The sequence below is a fragment of the Macaca fascicularis genome, chromosome 9 (genome assembly GCF_037993035.2).
Source record: "Macaca fascicularis isolate 582-1 chromosome 9, T2T-MFA8v1.1".
Lineage (NCBI taxonomy): Eukaryota > Metazoa > Chordata > Mammalia > Primates > Cercopithecidae > Macaca > Macaca fascicularis.
The window spans coordinates 100,272,196-100,300,170 of NC_088383.1; the positions used below are offsets into that span (position 1 = coordinate 100,272,196).

At 35.1% G+C, this 27,975-nt stretch overlaps 1 protein-coding gene across 11 annotated transcripts in view; it reads left to right on the forward strand.

The window, feature by feature from the left end:
* HECTD2 (HECT domain E3 ubiquitin protein ligase 2) overlaps nt 1–27,975 on the forward strand; it is a 95,193-nt gene that overhangs the window by 41,543 nt on the left and 25,675 nt on the right. For 3 of the 11 annotated variants that reach the window (XR_012417927.1, XR_012417928.1, XM_045361189.3), the window contains exons 4-11: nt 498–600; nt 1,343–1,432; nt 16,311–16,375; nt 19,497–19,542; nt 22,016–22,125; nt 23,558–23,706; nt 24,216–24,354; nt 26,737–26,833. Coding sequence is in view for 5 of the 11 variants with exons in the window: in XM_045361189.3 (XP_045217124.2) it covers nt 498–600; nt 1,343–1,432; nt 16,311–16,375; nt 19,497–19,542; nt 22,016–22,125; nt 23,558–23,706; nt 24,216–24,354; nt 26,737–26,833 (799 nt within the window). In the remaining 6 variants the exon portion in view is untranslated. Of the gene's footprint in view, nt 1–497; nt 601–1,342; nt 1,433–16,310; nt 16,376–19,496; nt 19,543–22,015; nt 22,126–23,557; nt 23,707–24,215; nt 24,355–26,736; nt 26,834–27,792; nt 27,937–27,975 lie in introns of all 11 variants that reach the window. The other 8 variants (XR_012417929.1, XM_065521132.1, XM_005565939.5 and 5 more) reach the window with 5 other exon arrangements.

Here is a 27,975-nt window from a genome sequence, read left to right on the forward strand (position 1 = left end):
TGTAGCAAAATAAAGGAAATGCTAAGTAAGAGTCTATGAGTCAAAACAACAAGAGATAAAGGTGGTAATTAAATAATAGACTGTTACCATTTTTAAAAATAAGAGTTCATTTATGATGTGACACATACTATAAAAGTTATGTCACCATTCAAAATCTCCAGATGCATATTTGAAGGACTAAATGGGAATGATAAAGACAGAATGTAAACAAAGTCTGCAAAAGTTTAGCTATGAAGGGAAGGAAAGAGTGATAATTGAAAGAGACATGTTAAGAATGATCTTTTTTAAAAATAAGTAAATGGGAAAGTTAAAGCTGGATTAATATCTTAATCTAATTAAGAATTATAAATCCATAAACTATATTAACTGGGACATATTTCTTTATTTGGTTTCAGTATTTCGTATTGCATACTTGGTGACATTTATTTAAAAAGTAGTGCTAGTTTATCTGAATAATATTTCTATATATATATGGTTAATGTATGTTTTCATTTTAGGGAAGATGTAGAAAAAGTTAAGTCATCAGGAGATTGGAAAGCAGTACATGATTTTTATCTAACAACATTTGATTCTTTCCCAGAATTAAATGCTGCATTTAAGGTAATTATACATAAAACACATTTTTCATTTAACTTTTAGTTTTAAATTTTCCAGAAATGATAAATTTACCTCATTTATACCCAATATTGATTTAAACATGCATATATATGTATTGATTTCAGAAATTATACAGTACATACAATTATGTAATATTACACATACTATATAAGTATACGGGTTTTTTTTTTGAGGGGGAGGTTGTTTTGTTTTGTTTTGAGATGGAGTCTCACCCTGTTGCCCAGGCTGGAATGCAGTGGTGCAATCTCAGCTCACTGCAACCTCCGCCTCCTGGGTTCACACAATTCTTGTGCCTTAGCCTCCTGAGTAGCTGGGATTACAGGTGCCTGCCGCCACACCTGGCTAATTTTTGTATTTTTAGTAGAAACGGGGTTTCACCATGTTGGCCAGGCTGGTCTTGAACTCCTGACCTCAGGTGACCCCTCCCATGTCAGCCTCCCAAAACACTGGGATTACAGATATAAGCCACTGTGCCCAGCCCTTAAATATTGTTTTTACTTGCTCTAATGTTCATGTTTAACTCCATACCTTCAGTTTTAAAAAAGAAAGTTATTAAAATAATCTTTGTACATTTCTTTTTATTTTCAGAAATTTTGCCTTAAAGTTCTTTTTTATTGTCAGACTAAAAAATAGTCGAAATTATGAAGGAATAGTATGATTCAAATTATACTAAGAATAGTCTTCAAAATGTTGAATATACTTAATTCTTAAATTGAATTTGCAGAAAGATGCCACTGCCTCATTTAACACCATTGAAGACTCTGGGATTAATGCTAAATTTGTGAATGCTGTGTATGATACCTTACTTAATACTGTAAGTATTATGACATGCAAGTAATATTATTCTGTCTCTTCTGTATTTCAAAAGCAGCCACACAAATATTATAAAAATCTCCTTATAACATAATTACTTTAGAAATTCTGATACAATTTTATAGTAAATGTAGCTGGAATTCTCAGAAAGTTAGATTATTTTATTCTTTCATTTTTTAATTATGAATTAAGCAGCAAGTACTTTTATATCCAGTCCTTTTTTAGAAAGACTTGCTAAAATCATGCTTTACTTAGTCAGCAAAAGGAAGTGAGTTACTTAATTATATTGGAATTGCACTGAATCTGTAGATCAGTGGTTCTTAAACATTAGCCTGTATCAGAATCACAAGAAGGTCTTGTTAAAATACAGAATTTCAGATTCAGTAGGTCTTGGGTGAAGCCCAAGAATTTTCATTTGTAACAAGTTCCCAGGATATATTGATGCTCCTGACCCAGGGACCACATTTTGAGAACCGTACTGCTATAGATCAGTTTGTGAAAAATTGACATCTTTTCAATCCATAAGCATACTGTATCCTTTTAGGTACCTAGGTCGTCTTTAATTTCTCTTGGTAATGTTTTGTAGTTTTCTGGGTAGAGGTGTTACACATTTCTCATTACATGTATTTCTAGGTACTTCATGTTTTTTGATGCTATTATGATTTTATTTTCCAATTGTGACTTAATATATGGAAATACTTTCATATATTTATCTTTATCTAAATACAGTTGACCCTTGAACAATGCGAGAGTTAGGGGCGCTAACCCCCTATGCAGTAAACAAAAAAATTTGTGCATAACTTTTGACTCCCCAGAAGCTTAACTACTAATAGCCTATTGTTGACCAGAAGTCTTACTGATAACATAAACAGTCAATTAACATATATTTTATATGTATTATATACTGTATTCTTACAATAAAGTAAGGAAAAAGCAATGTTATTAAGAAAAAAATAAGGAAGATAAAATATATTTACTGTCTGTTAAGTGCAAGTGGACTATCATAAAGGTCTGTCCTTATTCAGTAGGCTAAGGAAGAGAAGGGGTCGGTCTTGCTGTCTCAGGTGGCAGAGGTGAAAGAAAATACGTAGATAAGCAGGCTTGCACAGTTCAAACCTGTATTCGAGAGTCAACTGTACTTTGCTATATTCATCCATTAATTCTAATAGTACATCAGTAAATTAACTTGGATTTTCTGTGTATACAATCTTGTCATTTGTGAAAAAGGAGAGTTTTATCTCCTTCTAATCCTGTATCTTATATGGATGTATGTATGTATTTGCATTCACTGGGACCTCTTTCACAATTGTGAATAAAAGAAGTAATAGCAGACCTCTTTGTCTTATTCCCAATCTGAGTACTTCTCTATAAATATAAACATTCTTTGTCATTGAAGAAATGAAAATAACATTACACATCCATCAAAATTAATAAAATTGTTTCAAAAACCTTACTAAGTATTGGCAATATTGTGGAACAGTTGGAACTTTCATCCCTTGATGATGTAAGTATAAATTGGTACAACCACTTTGGAAAAATACTTGGCATGATCTACTAACATGAAGCATATGCATATTCTGTAACCCAACAATTCCATTCCTAGGTACACTTCTCTGAACTTCATTTTTTTTTTGACATTTTAATTTCTTTTGAATTTAAGTCGTTTTTTGCAAACTAGGAAACAGAATCAACCTAAAGCATCTAGTCCTCGAGGGATCCAGGCTGAGTCTTACAATCTTCAGCAGAATGACATCATAATACAAGGTGCTAGAAATAGGGTGTAAATTTTAATAATAACCACTTCCCTACATTTTTTATTAGGAAACAGCCAAAAGTCCAATTCTTAAAGGGATAATATACAAAACATCTTAATCTACAAAGGCCAGAATGACCCAGTTATATGCTGAACAACCTATTGGTGAAACAAATCAGAGCTGGCCAAGAATTGGTAAACAGAGAAGGTGTTTACATTTTGGACACTTGCTCTGTGGCTTAAAAAATTCCTGGTTGCTGTCAGTAAGAAAGAAAGTAAAAAATATTGCAGATGGACCCACACTGATACTTGATTTTACCAAGGTCTTCCACTGGAACATGAAGGTAGAGATAAGTATAAAGTATAAGATAATTATCCCTTATCTCACTATGTTGCCCAGGCTGGTCTCAGACTCCTGGCCTCAAACAGTCCTCCTGCCTTGGCCTCCCAAAGTGTTGGAATTATAGGTGTCAGTCACCGAGACTGGCTGGGAGGGCTTTCCTTAGACTGAAGGTCAATGTAGCCATCATCTGTGCTGCAGAGCCTTGAGTATTTCTCTTTACTATTGGGGATTCTCGTAGCCAGGTTGCTACTGGATGCCATCATAACATGCTGACACAGCTACGGTTGGAGCACATACCATGCTGCCTGTGCACCAAGGGCTTGGCCATGGTTGGCCTGAGGCCCCATGACACAGGCCACCTAACAGCCACTCAGCCTACCCCAGCATGGACCAGTCCTCTCTGAGTTCTTTTGACTTGGAATATTAATGTGTTATATACGTTAAAAAATTAAATATACAGATATGAGGAAAAAAACATAAAATGGAATACAAACAGAAAATAAACCTAACTGTATTTTGAATGAATAGTATAACCATATTTTCCAAAACTCACTAAAGAACTTTTATACTTAGTACTTTTAACTATATAATCCTAGATCTAAATACTTAAAAAACACACACACAAAGACTGTAAACAAATCTTTAACTTTTAGTAGTTTGGGTTTTTCCCCCCCCTCAGGGGTATAGACAAAGAATTCTGAAATTACATTCTATGTATTGTTGAAGTAAACAAATGAGTAAATATATCAATGTTGCTAGGAGTCAAGTTTCTCATTTTAGAAAAGGGAGATATAAATATGGGATGAGGGAGGCTGAAAACCATTCTTGGAATTGAATTAGAATTGGAGGCATTGTAATGATCTCATGGTTTTTAATAGATGTAGATACATGTAGTACATGCGAGTGTGTATGTTCTAGCCCTGTGCACTGAAAGGACCTACAGCAGTAACATCCCTTCACTATACTGAGCACTTCACTTACTGATCTTGGTTTCTAAATACCATTTCATACTAAAAGAACCACAGCTCCCTAGAGAAATGGCTAATTCTAAGACCAAGGCAGGGAAAGTACAAAATGAACCTGGATCATCTAGTTTCTCACCATTAATTACAATGTTAGCTGTAGGGTTTTTTTTTTAGATGTTCTTTATCAAGTTGAGGAAGTTCTCCTATATTTCTTGTTCACTGATAATTTTTATCATGAATGGGTGTTGGATTTCATCAACTGCTTCTTTTGCATCTGTTGCTATGATCACATGATTTTTCTTTTTTAGCTTGTTGATACATTAGTTGATTTTTGAGTGTTGAACCAGACTTGCATAACCTGAAATAAATCGCATTTGGTTGTGTTGTATAATTCTTTTTGTATATTTTTGGTTCAATTTGCTAATATTTTGTTGAGGAATTTTTTGCATTTATGTTCATAGCAGGTATTGGTCTATACTTTTCCTTTCTTGTAATATCTCTTTTGAGTATTAGGTTAATGCTGGCCTCACGGACTTAGTATTCTCTCTGCTTCTATTTTCTGGAAGAAATTGTAAAGAATTGGTATCATTTATTTCTTAAATATTTAGTAGAATGTACCGTTAAAGCCATCTGGGCCTGGTGCTTTCTGTTTTAGAAGGTTAACAATTATTGATTCGGTTCCTTTAATAGACACAGGCTTTTTCAGATTATCTGTTTCTCCTTATATTAATTTTGGTAGATTTTTCAGGAACATATCTAGGTTATCAAATTTGTGAGCACAGAGTTGTTCATAATAGTCATAAATTATCCTTTTAATGTCTATAGAATCAGTGTGAGAATTATCTTTCATTTAGTAATTAGTGTTTTCTCACTTCCTTTTGTGATTAGTCTGGCTAGAGGCTTATCACTTTTATTGATCTCTTCCAAAAAATTAGCATTTGGTTGTGTTGATTTTCCCTGTTCCCTTTTTTAAGTTTCATTGACTTCTCTTCTAATTTTTTATCTTGTTTTCTGCTTACCTTGGATTTAATTTGCTCTTTTGTTTTAGTTTCTTAAGGTGGACACTTAAATGATTGATTTCAGATTTTTTTGCTAATATATTCATTCAGTGCTGTACATTTCCCCCTAATCACTGCTTTTGCTGTATCTCACAAATTTTGATAGGTTGTATTTTCATTTGTTTTACAAAGCTAAACATAGGCTTACCATATGATCCCTCACTTACACTCATATGTATTTACCCAAATGAGTTAACAATTTATGTTCACCCAAAAACCTGCACACAAATGGTTACAGCAGCCTTATTAATAATTACCAAAAATGTCCTTCCATAGGTGAAGGGATAAACTGTGGTACATTCCATATCATGGAAATTATTCAGTGGTAAGAAGAAATGAGATACTAAGTCACAAAAAGACATGGAGAAACCTTAAATACATACTACTAATTGAAAGAAGCTAGTCTTAAAAGTCTATTAAGAATAACAGTAATGGAGATTTAGAGCCAAGATGGCCAACTAGATGCAGCCAGGAGGAACATCTGCCACGGAGAGACTGGACATCAGGAAGACTGGCACACTCCAAGCAGATCTTCAGAGAGAAGGCATTGAAATTGGACAGATGGAGGACACAGAAGCTGGGCTGAAGGGAGCTGGGAAGCCTGGGTGGGGCTACCAAGTAATGCGACTCATTCACGACCCCCAGCAACTCCTGTGGAAAGGGTGAGTTGAACAGGCAAGGAGTAGCCGCTCTTATCATGGACCTCTGGAATCCTGGCAACAGGAGATTCTATGACTCCCATAGACACTTGAGCTGGCAGGGTGAACTGCTAACACATGTAGGAGGGGTAGGACTCCACCCTGTGTGGTGCCCAGATGGTTTGGTATGAGAACATCTGTAGTGGAGCATGGCCAGGGATGCCCATCCCTCAAGGCACACCATGCTCCTCTAGGAGACTTTAGCCTTGAGATGACTGTCAGACCTGGACAGAGTAGGGTATTCTTGCCTGTGAGATGGTGCCAGACCAATCTCAGTGTCCCCCTGACAGCTGACCTCTCTCAAGGCCCCAGCTTGGCCACACTCACTTGCAGTGCACCCTCGATGCCCAACCAGGGTACTTCCTGGGGCATAGCCCCTTCACCAGCAGACCACTCCTGACCATCATAGGGTCCAGCAGAGTGGCCCCCGCCAACACATACCAGCCTACCTGCAACTTCCCCCCACCACAACCTCCCCTCCGCAGCTTTACCAGCATGCATTTGTCCACAGCCACATTCCCACTGCTTTGCCAAGGTTTGTGAGTGAGTGGACCTCACTTCTCCCCACCAGTGTGTGTGAGTACCCCACCATGCTACTGCTGCAGGAGTACACACTGCTGCCCCCACTGGCATGCGGGCACCCAGTCATTCCACCATTGCTGCTGCAAACATGCACACAGACACTAGCAACTTGCCCCGCCACCACCCCCATGCTGCCACCAGTGCTGGTGCAAATGCATGTGCACAGAGTCCAGCATTCCTGCCCTCCACCAGCACCCCACACCTACCGCACCACCACTGCTGCCAGCTCAAGAGCATGGAGCAGTGCCACAAGTCCACTCCCACTAGTACCTTGCCTCAGCAGATGTGTGTGCATCCCACCACGTGGCTCTGAGTGGCTGCTGGCACCTGCAAGCGAGCATGGATCCAACTGCCACCACCCCAGTGAATTGTTTTGTCTGACACCACTTATCAGAATGTTATTGCCAGTGGACCAAGAAAACCTCAGCCCTTTTGGCACTGCAGGTTCCTAACCTAGAGGGGCCGGAGAACAAAGCCAGGGGCTCGGTACCAGCACCCCCCAGAGTTAGAGCATGCAGCCCAGGAGTGCTGAGCTGAGCCTTGGCCCACTAAAATTTTCCAGAAACAGAGCCATTCAACTGAACCCACTTTATGCCACAATCAAACCCAGAAATGCATCAAAGAAGATAAAAGCAAAAAAAAAAAAAAAATCCCATTCGAAGGATAGCAGCTCCAGAAACTGAAGGAACGCCAACCCACTCAGATGAGAAAGAAACAGCACAAGAACTCTAGCAACTCAAAAAGGCAGTGTCTTCTCACCTCCAAATGACCACACTAGTTCCCCAGCAATGGTTCTTATGGCTGAAATGACAGAAGTAGAATTCAGAACGTGGACAGAACAAAGATCATTGAGATTCAGGAGAAAGTAGAAGCCCAATATAAGGAATCTGAAGAATACAATAAAATAATACAGGAGATAAAAGATGAAATGACTGTTTTAAGAAAGAACCAAATTGATGTGACAGAGCTGAAAAATTCACTTCACAAATTTTACCCCATCTTTACAAAAAAAATGTTTTAAAGTTAGCTGGGTGTAGTAGTGCATGATTATAGTCCCAGGTACTTGGGAGGCTTTACTGGGAGGATCGCTTAAGCCCAGGAGTTCAAAACTGCAGTGAGCTATCATTATGCCACCACACTGTAGCCTGAACAACAGAGTTAGACACTGTCTCAAAAAAAAGAAAAAGAAATCAGTACAGTTGCAAACGTTAACAACAGAATTGACCAAGCTAAAGAATTTCAGAGCTCAAAGACTGATTCTCCTAAATAGCTCAGTCAGACAAAAATAAAAAATAAAGAAGAATGAACAAAGGCTACAAGAAATATGGGATTATGTAAAGAGACCAAATCTACAACTCATTGACATCTCGGAAAGAGAGGGAGAAAAAGCAAGCAATTTGGAAAACACATTTGAGGATATCATCCATAAAAATTTCCCCAGCCTCACTAGAGAAGCCAACATTCAAATTCAGGAAATTCAGAGAACCCCTGCAATATACAAGATGACCATCCCCAAAACACACAGTCCTCAGATTCTCCAAAGTCAAAATGAATGAAAAAATGTTAAAGGTAGCTCCAGAGAAAGAGCAGATCACCTCCAGTGGGAACCCTATCAGGCTAACAGCAGACCTTTGGGTGGAAACCCTACGAGACAGAAGAGATTGGGAGCCTATATTCAGCATTCTTAACAAAAAGATATTCCAACCAAAAATTTCATATACAGCCAAACAAAGCTTCATAATTGAAGGAGAAATAAGATACTTTTCTGATAAGTAAATGCTAAGGGAATTCGTTACCACCAAACCTGCCTTACGAGAGATCCTTAAGGGAGTGCTAAATATGGAAAGGAAAGACTGTTACCGGCCACCACAAAAACACACTTAAGCACATAAACCATTGACACTGTAAAGCAAGCACAAAATCAAGTCTGCATAATAACCAACTTAACAACATGATGAGAGGAATGTAAAAAGGCTAAATGCCTAATTAAAAGGCACAGAGTAGCAAGTTGGGTAAGAAGAAAGACCAAACTATATGCTGTCTTCAAGAGACCTATCTCACATACAATAACATCCATAGGCTCAAAGTAAAGCAACAGAGAAAGCTCTAGCAAGAACAATAGAAAAGAAAAAAGAGCAGTGATTGTTATTGCAATTTCAGACAAAGCAGACTTTTAAACCAACAATAATCAAGACAAGAGCATTACATAATGGTATAGAGTTCAGTTTAACAAGAAGACTCAACTATCCCAAATATATATGTACCTAATACAGGAGCACCTAGATTTATAAAGGAACTTCTTAGAGATCTACAAAGAGACTTAGATAACCACACAATAATAGTGGGAGACTTCAACACCCCACTGACAATATTAGATGATTGAGGAAGAAACTAACAAAGACACATGGGACCTGAACTTGTCATTTGACCAAATGGACCTAACAGGTATCTACAGAACTCTTCACCCCAAAACAACAGAATACACATTCTTCTGAACTTTACAGGACACATCCTTAAAGATTGACCACACAACCATAAAACAATTCTCAGCAAACTTTAAAAAAATGAATTCATACCAACCACCATTGCACAATAAAAATAGAAATCCATACTGAGAAAACCACTCAAAAGCATACAATTATAAGGAAATTAAAACAGTGTGCTCCTGAATGACTTTTGGGTAAGCAGTGAAATTAAAGCAGAAATCAAGAAATGTATTGAAACTAATGAGAACAAAGATACAACATACCAAAATCTCGGACCCAGCTAAAGCACTGTGAAAGGAAATTTTATAGATCTAAACGCCTACATCAAAATGTTAGAAAGAGCTCAAATAAACATAATATCACACCTAGAAAATCTATAGAAACAAGCACAAACTGACCCCAAAACTAACATAAGGCAAATAACCAAAATCAGAGTTGAACTGAAGGAGTTCCATCCCAAGATGGAACCAGGAAGAAATGGAGACCCTGAACAGACCAATAATGAGCTCTAAAATTGATTCAGTAAGAAACAGCTTACCAACCCCCCCCGCAAAAAAAAGCCCAGAACCAAGTGGGTTCACAGCTGAATTCTACCAGATGTACAAAGAGCTGGCACCATTTCTACTGAAACTATTCCAAAAAATTGAAGAGGAGGGACTCTTCCCTAACTCATTCTGTGAGGCCAGCATCATCTTGATATCTTTTGTGTGTGGCAGACACACACACACACACGTGCACACACACACACGAAGAAAACTTCAGGCCAATATCCTTGATAAACATTGATGCAAAAATCCTCAGGAAAATACTAGCAAACTGAATCTAAAAGCACATGAACAAGCTAATCCACCATGATCAAGTAAGCATTATCCCTAGCATGCAAGGTTGGTTCTTCCTACACATATCAATAAATGTGATTCATCAGATAACAGAACTAAACACAAAAACCACATGATTATCTCAATAGATGTAGAAAAGGCTTTTGATAAAATTCAGCTTCCCTGCATGTTAAAAACCCTCAACAACTAGGCATTGAAGGAACATACCTCAAAATAATAGAAATCATCTGTGACAAACCCACAGCCAACGTCATACTGAATAAGCAAAAGCTACAAGTCTTCCTCTTGAGAACCAGCACAAGACAAGGATGCACACTCTCACCATTCCTATTCAACATAGTACTGGAAGTCCTAGCCAGAGCAGTTAGGCAAGAGAAAGAAATAGAAAGGCATCAAAATAGGAAGGGAGGAAGTCAAATGTTTGCAGATGCTATTATTCTATACCTAGAAAACCCCATACCCTCTGCCCAAAAGCTCCTAGATATGAAGAACAATTTCAGCAAAGTTTCTGAATACAAAATCAGTATACAAAAATCAGTAGCTTTTCTATACACCAACATCTAAGCTGAGAGCAAAATCAAGAACGCAGTTCCACTCACAATAGCCACAAAAAGAATAAAATACCTATGAGTATTGCTAACCAGTGAGGTAAAAGAGCATTAACAATGAGAATTACAAAACACTGCTCAAAGAAATTAGAGATGAACAAACAAATGGAAAAACATTCCATGCTCAAGGATAGGAAGAATAAGTATCATTAAAGTGGCCATACTGCCCAAAGCAATTTACAGTTTCAGTGCTATTCCAATCAAACTACCATGGCATTCTTCACAGAATTTGGAAAGAAAACTGTTTTAAAATTCGTATGAAACCAAAAAAGAGTTTGATTAGCCAAGGCAATCCTAAAAAAAGAGAACAAAACTGGAGGCATCACATTACCTGGCTTCAAACTATACTGCAAGCCACAGCAACCAAAACAACATGGTACTGGTTCAGAAACAGACATAGACCAATGAAACAGAATAGAGAGCCTAGAACTAATGACACACACCTACAACCATCTGATCTTTGACAGAGTCCACAAAAGCAATAGGGAAAAGATTCCCTGTTCAATAAATAGTGCTGGGATAACTTGCTAGCTATATGTAAAAGATTGAAAGTGGACCCATTTCTTTCACCATATACAAAAATCAACTCAAGACAAAGTAAAGACTTTAATGTAAAAACTGAAAGTATAAAAAGCCTGGAAGATAACCTAGGAAATATTCTGGACATAGGCCCTAGCAAGGATTTCATGATAAAGATGCCAAAAGCAATTGCGACAAAAGCAATAATTGATTAATGTGACCTAATTAAACTGAAGAGCTTCTGCACAGCAAAAGAAACTATCAACACAGTAAGTAAACAACCTGCAGAATAGGAGAAAATATTTGCAAACTATGCATCCAACAGAGGTCTAATATCCAGAACTGAAATAAATTAATAAGCAAAAGCAAACAACTTCATTAAAAAGTAGGCAAAGGACATGAGCAGACACTTCAAAAGAAGACAAACATGAGTCCAACCAGCATATGAAGAAATGCTCAGCATTACTGATCATTAGAGAATTGCAAACCAAAACCACAATGACATAACATCTCACACCAGTCAGAATGGCTGTTACAGATATTGAGATTATGAACAATGAGACTATCTAAAATATCTTTGATACCAAATAAATTTTTAGAAGTAGAGAAATTAATAGATTAAACAGCAGATTGGAGACTGCTGGAAAAAGAATTAGCAAACTGGAAGGTAGAAGTGAAGAAATTTCTCAGAGTAGAACTCAAAGGGGAAAAGAGATAAACTATAAAAATAATAAAGATATATAGAGGATGGAATAAGAAAGACTAAACTTCATTGTATTTTGAGTCTAAAAATTATGGCACAGAAAGAATGGGGGTATATTTAATACCTGGGAGTTTTCCATAACTGATGTAAGATGTGAATCCACAAATAACAGGGGAAACACAGTATATACTAAGCAAGATAAAAGAAATGCAGACACAGTCGTGAAATTGGAACATTGTAATAAAGATACCTTATAAGTAATCAAAGGGAAAAGACAAGTCATTCATAAAGGAAAATTACTGGCTCCACAGCAATCTGGGAGCCAAAAACCTGAAGTAATATTTTCAAAATACTAAAAGAAAAGAATATAAACATTGATTGATGTAGCCAGAGAAACTGACTTTCAAGAATGAGGGTGACTTTAAGATATTTATAATGAACAAAAACTGCCTTTACCACCAACAGACATATACTTAAACTTTAAAAGATATATTTTAGAGAGAAGAGGTATCTGAGATATAAGAAAGAATGATGAAAAAGAAATTCATAAATACAGTTGACCCTTAAACATCATGGGTTTGAACTGCGTGAGTTCACTCATACACAGATTTTATTCTGCCTCTGCCATGTCTAAGACAGCAAGACCAACTCCTCCTCTTCAGCCTCCTCCTTAGCCTACTCAGTGTGAAAATAATGAGGATAAAGACCTTTATGATGATCTGCTTCTACTTAACAAATAGTAAATATATTTTCTCTTGTGATTTTCTTAATGACATTGTATTTTCTCTATTTTATCGTAAGAATTCAGTGTGTAATACCTAATACATATAAAATATGTGTTAATAGACCATATTATTGATGAGGTTCTGATCAACAGTAGCTATTGATAGTTAAGTTTTGGGGGAGTCAAAAGTTATACATGGATTTTTCTACTGCATTGGGGGTCAGCATTCCTAACTCTCATGTTGCTCAAGGGTCAACTGTATTTAAAATGCTTGCATAAAATTGATGTCGAATGTGTGTGATTAAGAAGAAAAAGCCAAAAGATGGGGAGAATAACAGCACGTAAGTAGGGGAAACTTATTGGAATTAAAAGTATTCTAAGATGCTCTAAAGAAAGAGTAGGATATTAACTTAGGCTTGTTAACTATTACTAATAAGAAGTTGAAAGTAACCTCTAAAACAGTACAAATGGAACAAATAACTTTCTTAACTGGAGAGTAGGGAAATGGGAAAAAGAAGCATTAAAAAGTGAGTTAAACAGAAAACAAAAAGTAAGATTGCAGAAACAAGTCCAAATACAAGAATAAGTAATTGAACAACAAATATAAATGCACTAAACTCACTGGTTAGAAAAGACTATCACTTTGAATTTTTAAAAATTGTATTCCATGCTAAGCACACGAGATACCTAAAAAGATTGAAAGTAAGGGTATATAGAATATATACCAGACACCTTCTAACCCAAAGGAAGTTGAAATTATTGTTACTAACTTCAGAAGATACAGCCTTTAGGAAAGTAAATACTACAGATGATCAGATGAGAGAGAAATCCCTGGAGTTGGGAAGGTTATACAAAAGAGGTTGATTTTTTATTTGCACCTTGGAAGGATTCAACCTAAGTATGCAAAGAGTTGAGCAGCTAGTCAGTGAGTATGTATTGTCTTGGCATTGGAGATACACTGTTAAACAAAAATGCATGTCATATAAAGCTCTAAGTAGCTTATATTCTAATTTCTATTGGGGGCAGGTTACAGATAGAAAATAAATGTGGAAACAAATGTGAAGAAATATAATTTCAGATACTGACAAGTGCTTCGAGAAGATAGGGCAATGTAATAAGGAGTGATTAGTGGTTGCTTTTAGCTAGGAAGCTCAGGGAGGGCCTCTGTAAGGCAACAACTGAGGTCTTGATGGAAATAATTCAAACCATGAGAAAATCTGTGAGAGCAGCACACTAACAGAAGTGGCAGCTAATAAAAAGGCCCTGAGAAGGGAACATCATTGGCAAATTCAGAAATAAGGCTTATGAGACTAAAGCTTGGTGATTAGGGAGAAAGGAGAAGACTAGGTTGGTAAGAAATGAGACTGCATATGGCCATGTGAGTTTAGTTATATTGTAATGGAAAGTCATTGAGTGTTTTAAGCAGGGATCGTTTATAGTTAAGAAAGATCTCTCTAGATACTTAGCAGAAAATGGTCTGTAGTGTGTCAAGAGAAAGGAGTTAGGAAGGCATTGTAGTAGTTGAAGCAAAAGTTGATATTTGGATTAGCAATTTTGGCCATGAAAATAGAAATGTTCAGACTCATGTATTATGGAGTAGAGCTAGTAAAACTTCCAGTACATTGGATGTGGCACTCAAAGGCAAGAAAGACAGGAAACTGAGTGGTTGCTGTTGCCATTTAATTAGATGGATAAGGCATTTGCAAAGGAGAGATCAAAGTGTTTAAAGAAGAAAAGTAGTCTACCTTGTCAAATGTTGCTGAGACATTTTGTCTCAGAGAATTGACCATTATCTTTCATAAGCTATAGATAATTGATGACTTTAATAAGAGTCTAATAAGACTTTAATAAGCCTATTTGGAATGAGTTGACAGACAATGAGAAGAGATAGTACAGATGATTCTTGAGAACTTTCACTATGAAGGGAAGCAGAGAAATGAGGTGGTAGCTAGAAGATGGCCCAAACGAGATATTTTAAATAAAGGCAATACATCAGTCAGGGTCCTGGTAGTAAACAGACAACACACTCAGATTGGTAAATTGGATTATTTACAAAGTTGTTGGCAGAGTAAGTGAGACCATAAGGAGAGCACAGTGCCCAGGGGAGAATCTAGAGATGAACTGTGGGTTAGAGGGCTGCTTTACAGGAGATGGGACTTTCACTCTAGGGACACAGCCGACCCATGACAACCATCCCATGGTGACCCTGCAGGTGGGGACCTGAGGGAACAAGTACCCCAACTTCACTCTGTCTTCTTTTCTGCTAGTGCTTTCTATTAACTGAACCCAGTCAGAAGGCAAAGGAGTCTAGTTGATATAGTCCTTCAGAATTGGCCTCTGAGGGCATAGAGCAAAGTGGAGAAGAATGGCAAATCAGTGCCAGTGATGTTAGTCTGTGTTGTTATACTGATAGGAATGTTTTAGTAGAGAGGGAGAAATGGATGATACAGGGGAGAGAAGAAAAAACTTTAATAACCATGTCCTTGACAAGGTTATGAGAGGGGATGGGATGTAGGACTCAAATGAAGGGGTTGGCCTTGGTCAAGTGTAGTTGCAGGCAAATTGGCAGAATTTACATTGGGACAGTGAATCTGTTATCTGGGTGCATCTGTTTTTTCACTGAAGTGTGTAGCAAGGTTATAGCTGGGAATTATGCTGCGAAGGAGGTGTTACAGATTTGAGGAATAAGGAGGTTTGAAATACAGTTGTCTTGAAGTGTAGAGAAGTAAGTGAACTATAGAAATGTTGTGGGACTGTCAGTGGTATTGAGTGTCCTTTTGAGATTTGTGGTCATAAACTTGAAGTATATCCAGTCAGCACATTTGTTTGATTTTTCTCCTGCAGCTTTTGTTGCTCAGGGGCAAACACTAAGTGGTTGAGCAGGGGTACTTTCTGGGTGAGCAGGGTTACTGTAAGCAGAGGAAGAGAAAGGAATGCTATATTAAATATATACATATATGTGTATATGACGTAAGAGCTAGGCTGAATGAGTGCTGATAGACATGTCTTAGAAGTAATGGTTGTGGTTTTAAATAAAAGCATAATACATGCTTATTGACATTTGCCTCTTTCATATAACATGACACAAATTTTACTGATTATTTGAAGTTTCATGTTAATGAAGCTTCTATTCTGTTATAAAGTATTATCTAGATGTATTTTATTTTCATTTATTCTTGGGATGTTTGATAGTAAATAAGATTTTTAGTATTTGGATTATTAAACTAGAATGGTAATATTGTATTAGTAAACGTGTTACTCTTGGATTCATGTTCATTAGTCTATCCTGTCAGGTCAAGGAAAGTGAAATTGTTTTCCAGTTATATAAAAATTCTGTTGGTCATCAGCCACCACCATATATGTGTGTGCATGTTACACTAGATGCATGGTACACTACACATACCAGGGATATTCTCATTGTAATCTTAGTCATTGATGTTCTCTAGAGTTCTTAAATGTAAAATCAGTACTACTGTAAGTGTCAGTCCTGAGTCATCAAGTCTGATTTTAACTATTGAAGCAGGTCTGTAAATATATTTAACATATAAACGTCACCTAAATAGGTAATCCTGATTACCTTACTGTTTTCTTTTGCCTACAGCCTCAAGACATTCAGAAGACAGTACTAAAGGGAATCATTAACAGCCTGTTACGAGAATGGAAAGGGTAAACTAATATTTTAAATATTTAGCTAATCAGTATAGAAGTCTAACTTACACATTGTATGTCTTTAACATATGTGTATCTATTTTACTCTCAGAAAAGATTTTAGTTATAATAACATAGATGAAAAAATAATTATAAGCCATTTACAACAAAGCTGTATAACTTGAGATTTGTGACCTCTCAGTAGGATCTATAGATGGGCATAAAAAGATCTGTGAATACTTTTAAATTGTATGTAAAGTTTTTTCTGTTCAGATATATATGCTTTACAAAAACGGAATGGGTACTTACATTGGTAACCTAACTGAAATAATGAGCATTAAATTTAGCCTTGGGCTTCCTGGTAGCCAGAGTGAAATTTTTCTTATTTCTAATATAGGGACAACTAAGGCCAGCTACTAAAATGTTTTTTTCTGTCAAAACTAAATATTAGATTCTTATATAAGGAATCATGGGCAATTTAGTTGATGATGTTTTGAACCATGAATATGCATAATATAAAAATGTACTTTTAAAAATACATATTTAAATTTATATTAAAAATATATTATTTAAATAAATTCTATTAAAGCCAAAGGAATGCCAAGTCTAGTTTAAAAGTAATACCTAAGTAGAATTCTTAAATGTAATGTTACATATACCCTATATATATTTTAATAATATTTTAATTGTTCTGATTTTGAAAGAAATTCATGCTTATTATACAACATTTAGAGAAGGCAGAGAAGCATAAGGAAGAAAGTATTGGCCAGGTGCAGTGGCTCACGCCTGTAATCCCAGCACTTTGGGTGGCCAAGGCGGGCGGATCATAAGGTCAGGAGATCGAGACCATCCTGGCTAACACAGTGAAACCCCGTCTCTACTAAAAATGCAAAAAAATTAGCCGGGTGCGGTGGTGGGCACCTGTAGTCTCAGCTACTCAGGAGGCTGAGGCAGGAGAATGACATGAACCCAGGAGGCGGAGCTTGCAGTGAGCCGATATCGCGCCATTGCACTCCAGCCTGGGCGACAGAGTCTCAAAAAAAAAAAAGGTATCAGTCTGGCCAACATGGTGAAACCCCATTTCTACTAAAAATACAAAAATTAGCCAGACATGGTTGCACAGTCCTGTAATCCCAGCTTACTCAGAAGGCTGAGGCCAGAGAATCGTTTGAATCCTGGAGGCAGAGGTTGCAGTAAGCCAAAATCATGCCACTGCACTCCAGCCTGTTGAGCTGTTGAGAATTTCTGTCTACTGCCTTCACTTTTTATATAGCACATTCCTATTATTGGTTTTTTATATATATCAAAGATGGTGACTGGATTTGCTTAGACACTACTATTTTAATGTATGTCTTTTTATTTTCTATTTGTAAATTCATAAATTTCAGAATCCATAGTGAGACACTGTCTCAAAAAAAAAGAAGAAAGTAAAAAATGTTAACATTTTACAGTGTTTTTTTAGTCGTCTTTTAAAAACAATTAAAATCATACTGTATAGTTTCATGTGACTTTTAACTTAATGGTCTTTTTCTTAGTTTATTACTCTAGTAATTTGTTTGCATTTTCCTTCTTAAACCACACTTTTAATGTCTGACTAATAACTTAGGAATGTACTGTAATTTACCTAACCATTCTCCAAGAATGGTTGTTTATGTGAATAATTCCACAGTGAACATTTTGTACAAAAATATTCTGAGCACTTACATAAAAAATTTTTTTGGAAATATAATTACTGTATCAGAGTATAAACATTTTAAGACACTTAATACATTTTGTCAGATTTCTTTACAAAGCATTTATGATAATGTACACTTCTAACAGCAGAGGGCCTGAGACTTCAGTGGTATCTCCTTATAACAAAACTTGGCCTAATTTAATAAATGAAAAGTGGATCTCATTTTTATATACTTTTCCTTAATACTAATAAGCTTAACATTTTATTATTTGTTTGCTATTTTTATTTATCCTTTTGTAAGTTTTCCACATACTTTTGCTATTTTTTATTGCAGATTTGCCTGTTTTTCTGTTAGAAACTCTGCTTATTATAAGAAAATTGACCTTTTTGTATTATATTTTCCTATATCTCACGTTTCAGAAAATCAATTACTAGTCTCACAAAGAAGAAACCTCTGTTACATCTCAGTTAAGTGTCTGAGGACTGAAGGGTTAAGGCCAAACTGGGAGTTAGCTGCTTCCTGAATATTATAGTAAAAATATCATTTTTAAAAAATCTAAGAAATCAGACCTACTCATACAATTTATTGTGCATGCCTGATAATTTATGCACACATAAATGACCTTGCCAAGATTATGAAGCTCTAGGTAGGACAGGAAAGGACTTGGAGGAATAGATGATATATACAAATAGATCTTGAGCAGGCAAGAAAGAAACACTCGTCAGCATGGAGAATAACAAAAGCTTTAATATCTGGGTTTTGTTTTTCAACCCAGGACCCAGTTAGGAATCATGAATTGCATCTGGTTGTCATAGAGGTGAACCATTTTCAATTCAAGAAGTTACTTCCAGATATCTGTGGGAATGTACCAAATAGATCTTGAGCCAGCAAGAAACACTCATTAGCCTTGAGAATAACAAAAGCTCTTGGTCAAATCTGATACTATGAGAATTCATATTAAGATGGAAAAAATTACTTACTTTTCATGATTCTTTCCGTTAGAAGCATACTGAATGCATTTAAAGTATGATTTGATTTACAGACATTTCTACATCACTTGAGGAATGAACCTAGAAACACAAGCTCATTTTCTTTCTTTAATACATAAATGTTCTTAAGATTATCCTTTATTAAAACAAAACATAAGTATTCTAAATTCTAAAATTGATGATTTTTTTATTACACTCCTAACTACTTCCAGAATTAATCATATTTACCTCACAAAATGTTATAGCCTAGTTAGCTCAGTCTTTAGTTATCTTCGGAACCAGCCTAGAAGAGGCACAGAAGCACCTGTATTTTCAGCATATTATGGACTGTCTCAATAATAATGCATATTAATTTTATCCTAGTTTTTGGCTTTTCTCAACTCAGTCTTCATGGAAACATTTATTGGTCTTTTTCATTAGATGCTATGAGATTAAACTTTCATCCGTAATAAATTATTCTTGTTTCTTTTTCAGTCCACGAACAAAAGATGATCTTAGAGCATATTTTATACTTTTACAGGTAAGAGAGCTAGAACTTAGTTGAAGTTGTGTAAGTCAGATCTCAATTTCTACATGTGTATGTGAAATATTAAATATTAAATATCATTTTGGGCAACATTATTGATTCTTTTTAGAATTATAGTTACCTGTAACCAGAAGATTTTTTAAAAAGTAAGATTAGTAAGATTAAAAGATTAGTAGGATTTTAAAAAGTAAGAAAAATAAGATTAAAGCCATAACAAATAAGTAATCCGAAGCTAAATTACATGTGAGATTAAAATTTTGATATAGTTCCTGCCAGAGTATTCAGGAACAAACAGAATGAAGCATTTCTTTCTCCTCCATTCAGACCTCTTTCTTGTAACTAGTTTAACAGGCTTCAGGATTTTCTTTTATTTTCCCATCTAGTAGGTTTTTCACTTTTCTATGTATTTTTCAATAATTTCAATTAGAATCCTTATGGAAAGATAAAAGGTTTTCTTTTAATTTGTTATAAAGCAAAAGTAATGAACTTTTTTCTCTCAATAGATACAGATTAATAGATTCAAAAAGAAATTAAGATCCAGACAAATGAAAAGCAATTTTTACTTTTTATTATTTTTTGAGGAAGAAATACATTATTACCATAGCTAGCGTACTATGAATACATTGCATTATTCTTTACAATTTATAAAAGTTGTCCATGTATATTATCTCATTTAAAAGTAAGGAAAACGATATTAAATAAGTATAGTGTTTAGTACAATATTATAATATCAATATGTCTAATGAAAGAACATATACAGGGTAGGGATAGAGAAAGTGAGGAAAGATAAAAGTCACCACAAACATGGAATTAATAAATACAGAACCATTGCTTCAAGGGGAAATACAGGGTTAGGTTCATGTTAGCCTCTGATCACATTTTTGTCAGCCAATCAATATATAACTTTGCTTTATGAGTGTTTTTTTAAAGACATACTTCATTTAATAGAAGTCATTGATTCATTATCATTGAACTCATGGCTAGCAGTACTATAACTCATGCCTGAATGAAGCTTTTCTAACATACATATATTTTCTCTATAGGGCACATCACAACCTTCTTGTTAGGAACACTAGACAGCATTTTAGCACTACACTTGGCCATTTTGAAATAGCAAATCACCAACAAAAAGCACCAAAATGTGAAAAACGAAGCTAAATGGATTGCATAAAGGACACTTGCAAAGAGAGAGTATTGAGCTAAAACAAGGCAGGACATCACTTTGACCTCAACTGGGAATGTGCACGTCAGGAGACTTAACATTTTTCACGTGTCCCCAAATGACCATGAAAACACAAGTATTGATTTGGGGATTAACAATTAAATTTTAGCAAGTAGGCAAATTTGGAAATATAGAATCAGTGAATAATGAAGACTGACTGAATATTGAAAGTCTTTAAAATGTTTGTAACTAACTTTTAGGGTAGGGATAGAGAAAGTGAGCAAAGAGGAAAAAGTGGGAAAGATGGGGGAAATGACCAAGAGGTAGTTAAGAAGAGAAATGTAAGGAGGGAAAATAGACAGGTAAGAGGAGAAAGAGCCAAAACTCAAGAGTAAACTTATGTAGAGATAGTAAAAGCTAGAAAGAAGACACGAAACTCAGATTTTAGGTGAGTATATGGGTCAGCTATAAGCTCTGCTCATATTTTGTTCTTCTCAAGAGCCATTATCAGATGAAGTTATCAACTGAGGTCAGTCCCAGATTTTGAGTTGTTCTGTCCGTAAGTCAGTTTTGAAAAACACATGGTACTCTCTTATTTTTCACAATTTCAGGAGGTTTTTTCCAATAACATTTATTTTTTCCGTGATGTGCTGAAATGCACATTGTGCTGGAATTTTAGATTTTGGAAACATAACTAAAGGTTTTTCTTAGTTTACAAGTATTCCTTCAGTGTCCGTTTATCATTTAAAAGTTGTCAGAAGCTGTATGTGGTTCTCCCTTTGTTCTTTGGGATATATGAGGCTAACTCATTTTACAATGGCAAAAGTTTCACAACCAGCTTTAACTTCATTTTTTTAGCTTTTAATCAAGGAAAACCCAGGTTTTTTGCTTTTATTGGATGATAGTGATTGGTACCATTTATGAAGGCACTTTTGTGAAGGTGCTTTATATACATTTTCCTTTTCAATACTCAAAACAACCCTTAAGATAGAGAATATCATTCCCATTTTACAGATGAGGACATTGAGAATCAAAGTGTAAGGAACGTGCCTAAGGGCATATAGCTAGTAAGTGGTAGAATTAGCCCTCAGGCTCAGATCTGTCTTAACTCCAAAGCATATGCTCTTTTCACTGTATAGCCGCAGCGTAAATGAAAGTCTCTGTTAATTAAATAACAAATAGGTTATTGTTACTTTATAATCTCAAATTCTGTTTCCTGAATTTACCACTTACTTATTAAGCTTAGTGTCTTTCCTTTGTGTGTTAACAGAATTTTAACACCATTATCTTTAATATCTTTTTCAGAATCCTCAGTTTAATAATACATCTACGTATGTCATCTATGCTCACTTGCTACGACAGATAGCTACCTTAGTGGAAGCTGACCATCATTTCCTAGTTCACTGGTTTAAAAAGTAAATCATTCTATGATATTAAGAACTTTTATAGTCTCACAGTTTTAAGTTTGGTATTAGTAATTTTACAATACAATATATTTAAATATTTTCAGGTCTTTAGAAATGGTGCTTATGTTCACAATGCTTCAAAAGCCAATTATAAAAATCTACTTTAGTACTACATAAAGGATAATTAAAAATCTATTTTTAATGTAAGTAACCAATTTGTTTGCATAAGCTGTTGAGAATTTCTGTCTACTGCCTTCACTTTTTATATAGCACATTCCTATTATTGGTTTTTTATATATCTCAAAGATGGTGACTGGATTTGCTCGGACACTACTATTTTAATGTATGTCTTTTTATTTTCTATCTGTAAAGTCATAAATCTCACCATTATTTAAATGGCACTTTCTCCTTACCTAAAAATGTCATTGTAAAATATAGGTTAGCTATCAATATCAATTTGTAAAAGCATACTTTTTTCACAGAAGTATACCCACATGAACAGCGACTTCTCCATGACTGATAAAAGTAGAAAGGCAAAATATTTCCCAAAGAAATTTTAAATACAGTAAATTATCATTACTCATAGTTATATTCTATAAAGTCACCACAAACATGGAATTAATAAATACAGAACCATTGCTTCAAGGAGAAATACAGGGTCAGGTTCCTGTGAGCCTCTGATCACATTTTTGTCAGCCAATCAATATATAACTTTGCTTTATGTGTGTTTTTTTAAAGACATACTTCATTTAATAGAAGTCATTGATTCATTATCATCAAATTCATGGCTAGCAGTACTATAACTCATGCCTGAATGAAGCTTTTCTAACATACATATAATTTCTCTGTAGGGCATATCACAACCTTCTTGTTAGGAACACTAGACAGCATTTTAGCACTACACTTGGCCATTTTGAAATAGCAGATCACCAACAAAATGTGAAAAACATGAAGCTAAATGGATTGCATAAAGGACACTTGCAAAGAGAGAGTATTGAGCTAAAACAAGGCAGAACATCACTTTGACCTCAGCTGGGAATGTGCATGTCAGGAGACTTAACATTTTTCACATGTCCCCAAATGACCATGAAAACACAAGTTTTCACATGTCCCCAAATGACCATGAAAACACAATTAAATTGTAGCAAGTAGGCAAATTTGGAAATATAGAATCTGTGAATAATGAAGACTGACTGAATATTGAAAGTCTTTAAAATGTTTGTTACTATCTTTGTAGTAATTTTGGTGTTTATTTCTCATTTAACTAAGACAGTATTCAAGGTAAGATTTTGTATCTTTTCAAATGTTTGGCAATTTAAGAAATAGAATTTGGGGAATAGTCTAAAATTTTGTGGTTTAGGATGTAGTTTAATATCTAACAGATAATTTTGAAAATAGAAAATGTAAATTTTGATTGCCATTATTTTGTAATCTTTACCAGATTGTCCCAGAAGAGGTTCAAACAATTGGTAGAGAGATTGCTGCAATTTATTTCTTTACGCCTGTTTCCTGCAAAGCCTGAAGAATTTCCACCTATAACAAAGTGTTCCTGGTGGATTCCATCAGCTGCTAAAGTGTTGGCTTTACTTAGTAGGTTTTTATTATTCTAGCATTTTTTACTTTTCTTTTGTTACATATTAGGGATATTTCTTAAGGATTTCAAAGGACTGTAGAAGCATTCTTAAATTTTAAACCACTTCTTTGAAGGAAAGAGTTGTAATTTATTTTCTACTTTGATAGTAGATTTCGTAATTTGTAAGCATGAAAAAAGCTTTATGCCTTTTAGTGGGCAGTGTTCTGTATTATGGCAATTAAGTGCATATGAGCTAGGACCCCTAGGAGAGAACACACAAAAATAAGAGTAAATGGCCATCTGCATATTCCCTTTAATACTATCATAATCCTCACCACAAGTTTTTTTTTTTAAGCAAGAAACTATTGGCTGCATTTTAGCCACAATTTTTAAATTACCCTTTTCATTTGGAGCTGCATTTATTTAAAATAGAAGTTTCTAGGTCAAGGCTATCTTGTAGACATTAAAATGATGTTTTTATTATTAGAATGAATCTTGTGCATGTTGGGAAAAGTCTTTATGTTAGAATTTATCTTTTCAGATACTGCAAACAATTTAGTTCACCTTCCCCTTATTCCTTATACTGATTTCTATAATTCTACATTGGATCACATTGATCTTATGGAAGAATATCATACTTGGCAAAACTTTGGAAATTCTCACAGGTATGAACAAAAGTTCCTTTGATTATCCACCTAAATTAAATACTATTCAAAAGAATGACTAGATTTTAAGTTTATATAAAGTTTACACATACCTTTATATATAAATGTATAAATATAGTTCAGATAGCCTTGAAATATCATTATATTTATTAAAGTATTTTCTTTTTCTGCTACCTTTTGAATTTATATACATGTTAATGTGGTTTTGGTTTGGTTAATAGCATCTTTTCAAGAAGGGAGGGGTTCTATCTTAGTATGCAGTCTCTTATCTCTTACTATTCTATGCACAGGGGTCAACAAAACTTTTTCTGTAAAGAACTAGATGGTGAATATTTTCAACACTATAAGTTACACAGATTCTATTTTGCTATTTTAGCACAAAAGTAGCCTTAGACAGGATGTAAATGAATAGATATGTCTGTGTCCCAAATGACTTTATTTACGAAAACAGGTTGTAGGCCATATTTGTCTCGGGCCCATGGTTTGCAGATGCCTGATCTAATATATTGATCACACACAGACACACACACACATTCATTTCTCCTTTCTTCTGTAAGAAAAAGTGGTTGTCTGTTAGGTGCAATATAAAAAGAGTAGATGTTATAGAGAAAGGGCCTCACCACAGCTTATTTATTATAATAATTAAATAAATTTGTAAAACAGTCACCAAATTATTTAATACACTACACTTTATATCCACACTTCTAGTTTGGATTAAACTAGCAAGATTATTCCAAACATAATTTATCCTTAGGTCATGAGATGTTCAGGAGATTGCATTTAATTGTAGAGGAATCTGAGTAAAGAGATATGGTGTGGATATAAGTAACCTCAAAACCCCAGATTAGTTTGTAAATTGGTTAAACTTTCCAGGGACCCTCTTTATCAGAATTGACCTGAAACATAGAATGGCCTTCTGGACACATCTCAGTTCACATCTGAACACTCAGAACTGAATAAGATAAGAATTTAAGTTCTGGGGACCCTAGTCCCAGATGGATATTTTATTGGCAAAGTTTATTTTACAAAGATATTTTTTCCTTCCATTTTAATATAATTGTAACATGTTGTAGATACAACCACAAAACAATACCAAGAATTATTATGCGTATTTCAGTGACAACATCTTTTAATGTAGACCTTCCTCTAACCACTGTGCCACAACACTGGTGTACCAAGAATGAGTTACATTAGGGTTTTAATCCTAGGATCCCATCAATCCTTGGGTAGCCAGCCTGAACCTAGAGGGGAACAGGAGCCCTATGGGAAGTGACCTCTGGCCATGAGCAGCCTCATCTGTTCATTTCAGTGTGTCATTCACAAAGTACCATTTCTCTTGTGCATGACAAGGGAAAGGTTGAGAACCCCTGTCCTAAAGTACATAATAAAACTAATATATATCTTACTGAGTTCATTGCATTTTCTTTTTATTTCCAATTTTTTGTTAGCATTGATAATTCAAAATAATTATACACCAGTACTGAAGAACTCTTAACTTTTATTAACAATTTCGTCCCATGGTAAAAGCCATCTCACTTTCAGTTTACACTAAGGCTACATCCATTTTCCTCATAATGCCTTTTTTTCTCAGTGGTCACAGTTGTACCGCCTGACTTTGTTCAGGTGGATTCCAGCTATAACTGATGGATTCATTGTAGTCACTTTGAATGGCAGAATAACTCCTGAAGTGTCATCGCTGCCATACTCATTCTTTCTAAATGCATTTATCTCTGTGTAGTTTGTGGCTTTTGTGCGTAGCATAGAATGTTCTAGCCCAGGAGGGGTTATTTTCATAACCTTTGATTATAATGTGTAATTACAAATACATACCATTTCCTGTTACCACACCACTAAATATAATGCTCAATGCAACATACATTTCTGATTTCTTTTTATTGATCTTAAATATATTACTTTACTTTTTACATATTGTAGTTATTGTTAGATGTTTTCATTTCTGGAACTCACACATCAGAACTCTCCATATAATGATGGATTCTTATATTAATATTGAGCACCTGGGTTTTCTGTACTACTTCACCAGCACTTCTCCCTCCTGGTTCTAGTGTTGGTCATGTTGTTCACAGGTGATGATATACAATGAAATTATTTGTATAGACAATGTAAGTGGTTAGCACACATTTGAGAACCTTTGATGTAGCTTCTGCAGAGAATAAAGGCATTGCACATCTAGCAATGATACATTCTTCACATGGCTGTGAGAATTAAAAGAAATGATACACATACAATCATTTTGTATATGGTAAAACACAATCCAAAAGTAATGTTTTATGTTGCTACAAGGGGTACCTTAGATTCCCTTAGTATAATTTTGCTAAAAATACACCATTTTGCTTTTTCTTTTTTTCACTTGTTGAGCAGGTTTTCCTTCTGTCAGTACCCATTCGTTATTTCTATAGCTGCAAAAAAAATCATTATTCAAAGAGACTCAGAGCAACAGATGATAAACATCGCAAGGGTAAGTCAGCTATAAAAACATATTTATGCTGACTATAATCAATATAGTAAATAATTTAATAAATAATTTAAATGTCTTGTGAATTGTTCTAGCATAATCAGGAATGTTAAAAGCAAAATTCGTGTTATACTCACCCAAAAAGTGCTTAAAAACCATTTACAATTTGGGAGACAAGATAACTCTCATCTCTTCTGATCAGCTTCTCATTGTATTATAAATATAGTAGGAAGAGTAAATGCTTCTCACAGATTCAAATTACTGAGAGCTTGTTGGACCTCATTTTGCAGATACCATACCACCAACCTTAGATAACCAGCAGAGCATTGAGAACTGCGGTGAGGCAGAGTGTCATTAGGCAAACCACTCAAACTACTGAAACATTTTCTAGGTGTTTTGAAAATCAGAAACAACCAAAAAATTAGAAAATGTAACAAAAAGTATGTCTTGGAGAACTGAGAAATATGCCCAAAGAAGGTGAAAGATGTTTTATTGGTTCTTAGGAAACCAAAATACATGGAGACCCAAAGAGGCTGGGGATAGCAATCAGACTGAGTTTAGGCAAATTGTAGAGCAGTATGAAGTTATCTCTCAGTCTGTCGTTACCACTCCCTATCCCTTGTGTTTCATCTCAGCACAGTAATGTACTTTATCTAATAAATATCAGATTCAGTGAGGTTTTCTTGCTAGAGCTGTAAACTGTATGTTGAAGTGCTTATGTATTTCAAACATCTGCTTGTGTTACATAATTGCTCACAATTTTAAAAGAGGGAAGCTTGGCTGTGGTCTTCTTAATTGAAAAAGAAATATAGGGTAAAAAGAAATGATTTCCATCTTGTTCAAGAGTATATAAAAAGAATCCTAAAGCATAAATTGTAATACTTCAAAATGCTGTAAAAAATAAGAATGTTTATTCTTCAGTAATTCAGTTCCCAGAAGGTGAGTATTTCTTTCTATCACAGAGAAGGACAAAAGATTTGAGTAACTGGTGACATCCCAAAGTCATCTTATACTGAATATGGGAATATTAGAAGAAATTTTATTGCCTATGCCCATCAAGGGAATTCCAAAGCCACACTACCCCCCTGAAGAATGAGTTTAAACAGGTATATTCAGCACCAGAATTGTTACTTGATCTTGGGTAG